The 4,452-nt window shown below is 35.8% G+C and overlaps 1 protein-coding gene across 1 annotated transcript; it reads right to left on the bottom strand.

Annotated features, from left to right (window-relative positions):
* Window positions 1–695: 695 nt before the first annotated feature.
* LOC136067544 (probable serine/threonine protein kinase IRE4) lies at window positions 696–3,107 on the bottom strand. The gene is made up of 2 exons (XM_065773592.1): window positions 2,901–3,107; window positions 696–2,006 (listed from the first exon to the last, which is right to left on the bottom strand). The coding sequence occupies exons 1-2, from the start codon at window positions 2,988–2,990 to the stop codon at window positions 711–713; spliced, it is 1,386 nt and encodes a 461-aa protein (XP_065629664.1). The 5' UTR covers window positions 2,991–3,107; the 3' UTR covers window positions 696–710.
* Window positions 3,108–4,452: the final 1,345 nt, after the last annotated feature.

The following is a 4,452-nucleotide window of genomic DNA, read 5'->3' on the forward strand; positions in this document are numbered from 1 at the left end:
CATGCATTTCATTCTAAGATTTATTTGTTTTCTCTTATAATAAAAAAAAAAAAAAAAGGAGAAAAGAAAAATATGTTAAGCACTATGTTTCTTGGCTTTTGAAAACAAGGTTGGTCAATTTATTTACACATAACATGTCTTATGTACCTTGTTTAGCGTTGATGAGCTTATTTATTGCACTCGACTAGTTGAAGCTTTGTAGTGCATGTTGTGTGGGAAAGATGTTTATGGTTTTTGATCACTTTGTCTTGATCTTGAAGTCACATGTTATTTGACTGTCGGACTTGATCCTTTTGAGAAATGAATAAATAACCATCTTACCACTGTTCACTAGCCAATCATGAACACTTTAGTGCATATCATAAGATTTTGTGCTCGAGAAAGTGTAGCACATGCATAAAAAGAACATAAGGTGATGCCTCGGCTTAATTGCTTAATGCTTAAAATCGGTGTGTACTATTAGGCTTGACGCCATCTCACATAATTAAAATTGGTGTGTATTATTAGGTTTGATGTCATCTCACATAATTATGAGGCAAAAAAAAAAAAAAAAAAAAAAAAAAAAAAAAATCTATTTTTGTTGTTGCTTATCATAATGACAACTAAACTATCAAAGAAGTGGATCACATGTTGCATTGACAGTTGAGTGTGACATTCCATGCAATGAAAATATTATTGACAAAGATCTAAGCGACTCTTGATAATTAAACTTAATTACAATGACCTCTAAGAAGAAGAAAAAATCCAATACAAAAATGACAGACCTGTTGCACATCCTCAAGCTCGGAAGGATTGTTATGCCCCAACCACCAGGAGTCAAAATGACCAGCTCTAGGGGTATTAGTGGATGATACTGATGTCATGCTCCCAGTTGAAGAGGATGCGCCATGGTTGCCAAGCTTTACACCCAAGTGACCCTTCAAGTTCATAGGAGGATGAGAATCATCTATGCAGGCTGTGTCCATCTCATGTATATCCTCAAACATTCCTTCAACACCTTTATTTCTCCACTCACTAATCTTGGGAGAGCAACCTTCAGATGCGATTGCCAAATTTGTAGTTTGTGTTCTTAAGCTTTCAGGGCTTCCATAAGATGCATGAAAACTTGTATTGCGCGACTCTATAATCTGTTCCAATATCTCCCCCAGTTTTATAAGACGTTCATCTAGATCTGGATAACTTAAATCACACTTGTCAGCATATGCACATATGTAAGAATGTGATTCCAGATGACAAGTAGGAACAATTTCCTCACATATCCGACAGATAACTGAATCAGATCCATCAGCACTTTGTTCTTGCTCATGAAATGAACCAGAAATGGAATTATTTGCTGACTTTCCAATGCCATCAAATTGATGAAACTGTCGCACTAGTGAAAGTAAATTAGTTTGGGAATTTTGAATTGGAAATCTTTGTTCCAAGACCAGAGAATCCTTTCTCAAAATTCTGTCATTCTCATCATCTGGCTCTGTAGAACTGTAACAACTTGCCTCTGGGACAGAAGATAGCTTATTTTCTCGCTGCAATTCATGTTTGACGTCATGCTTCTGATTCAAAGCATAATCTGAACCAGAATCAGTAACCCGTGGATTGGGCACCCAGCTTGTTTCAACAGCAGGAACACTTTCTAAACATTTCTTTAGTTTTTTAAGGGATTTCGCGTCTATTGGTTCCCTATCTCTCTGGAACTGCAACAGTCTAGTGCAACGTGTTAATATGAAGAGCATCCGTGTGAACGACCACTTTAGCATTCCTGTTTGACACTGATGCCTTTTCTCAGTCAATTCTTGAACAATTGTTTCACATTTGACACGAAACTCAGAAGAAGCCATTTCAGTACACATTTTAGCAAGAATAAGAAGATCATCTGCCATTGTCTGTTCCTCTGGGGATGAGTCAATCTTCTCAACAACATCCATAACATCCCCTGCCAAACTAGCTAGTTCCACATTTACCACTTCTTTGGCAGCATCAAATCTTGAATGCAAAGAACCCAAAAGCTCCTGAATATCTCATAAAGGAAAAAAGAAAAAAGATGTTAATCAGTCATAAATGACAAAGTCCAGCAGGGACCAATAATTTTGTTTCGTTCTTATCTAAAATTAACTTATCCTAAGAAATTGTTCTCTTACAACACAAACCAAAAATGGTTCTTTTTATCTATGGCATATTGGTAGAGTCAGCTACTGCTAGATGTGATGATATCTCTACAAGACATTAGTTAAAAATTAAAATATGCCGAAGTCATTAGCTTGTATAATTGCATGCCATGGAAAGAGGACTAACAAGAATGTATTGGAATAAGGGACATTAGGATTTAGGACCAATAATATAATCTCACCATTATAAAATAACAACATTCAACATTAATGTAAAACCATTTGATGATGTTTACATGTGCAGGTATTGTGTTACATTTCGCTGACTTGCTTGAAAACTTCTTATGATAGTTAATTATTTTATTCCAGCATAAATTTTTTTTGATAAGTTATTTTATTCCAACGTAAATAAGTCTATGTAATCGTGATATTGACAAGTGAATTTTGAATCCAAGAATCAAGTTCATAGGCAAACATGTAAATTTTTCAACCATCTCAAGAACAATGAAAAACACCCCTGTGAAGCCTTATCCAGAAGCAATTTTGTAGTAGATTTGCACTCTTTTTTTTCCAACATAATTGACAACTGTTGATGGTACTTTTGTATGACATACGATAATACAAAAGCCAATTCACATTATGTGAACATATAATATTCATCAAACAATTTAAAAAGTGCAAAAAAAAAGTCTGTTTATCAAATAACTTACTCTTAAGTGCACTTGTCACAATCTAACGGTGCTAACCAAAAATATCAAACAAAGGCAATGGGTATTATTCTCAAACTATGAGTAATACCTCCAAATCACTGTAGCTGTGGGCCCGAGGCTGGGCAGGTTGAATGCCACCTTTTGGTCCTATTTCATGTGAAAAACTTTTTAAACCCATTGACACTTTACTATGGCTTGCACTCTCCCATGAAGAATATTTTACATCTAAATGATTTCCTTCATTGTGTACTTTAGTTTGTGTAGGACTCTCCTCGTCTGGCGTCTTGACTTTTGAGTTGGAGCCCTGTCAGATAAGTAGCATGACTTATTTTCAGTAAATCTAGGAAAGAACAAAGCATAAGAAATCATCATATGCATATCCTACATAAATAGAAGTAACTTATAAACAAATATCAGAAGAATCCTACCTCAATGTNCAATACCCAATTGGACTTGATCTGTAGTGACAGTCTCCACCTTTGATGCACGGCTCCCAAGTACGTGACTAACCAATGCGCGGATCCAAGTACGCGACTTCAGAACACCAACTGAGGAAGAATGGTTGGCTGCAAAGTTCTTCAGTTCATCCTTTATGATGAATAGCAGGAAGATGCTTGGTTACAAAACCCTATGGTGCAAATACACAGCAACTTCTTGATGGAAGATGAACTAGGTCAAGAACTTTGTCTGTTGATCACAATTTGCTTAAACAGAGATTGCTCAATGATAATGTAACTTGTGTCACCCTTGATGGCTCTTAAAATAATCCTTTTATATGTTTAGGGTTAGAAGAAAAAAAGGCCCAAAAACATATTCACGGATCCCAAGAAAATTAGATTGGAAATCTGAAATTTTAAATCTCGACAGATAGCAGGTGTCGAGGTAGCTGTCGAGAAGGTGTCAAGTTTTAAAAACTTTGCACTTCAGCTTGCTTTCTCTTGGACAGACTTGATGACTTCAACACTTGATCTTGAAACATTGTTTCTTGAAGTATTAAAAACACCTAGAACTACCCAATTACAAGTAGAGTGCGTTTTGTCAAAGAATTAGCCAATTTACATAAATAAGTGACATATATTCTTAAACAAGTTAAAACATATATGTCCTAACAATTGTTAGCTATTTAAACATTTTTTCTGATTATTGTAAAACAGCTTTTGAAAATTATTAAAAAACGTGTGTTTTCTTTTCACTGGTGCCGACTCCAGTTTTGCTTGGTGCTGACTCCTTGGGTTTATCTTTTTGTTCTATTGTTAGTGTGGTTGTCCTACGTCAAAACAACTTATGAGAATATATCAAAAACATATTTTTCTTGTCCAAGCTTTGGCTATAGGTTGCAAAACTTTGAGATGCAAGCTGAAAATAGAGGTTGCAAAATGGGCAACCTGGGCTGTACAGATGCATATAAATACACACAATTCTGTGATTATGAAAAGCCCAAAATTTAAGAGGCTGCAACTCGGGAAAACTAGGCTGGTTGAAGGTGAGCAAGAGCATGAAGTCCCATCCCTAAATGGGACAGCTCAATATGTGCAATGTTTATCCCTCACCCAACCCAACTTCGGCTGAAATTAGTTGCCTTGTCGCAACTGAATTACTGCAAGGTGGTTCATGTTATGCTTCTCTTAATATTAGTAGTA

This window comes from Quercus suber, unplaced genomic scaffold, assembly GCF_002906115.3.
Source record: "Quercus suber isolate HL8 unplaced genomic scaffold, Cork oak 2.0 scaffold_77, whole genome shotgun sequence".
Taxonomy (NCBI): domain Eukaryota; kingdom Viridiplantae; phylum Streptophyta; class Magnoliopsida; order Fagales; family Fagaceae; genus Quercus; species Quercus suber.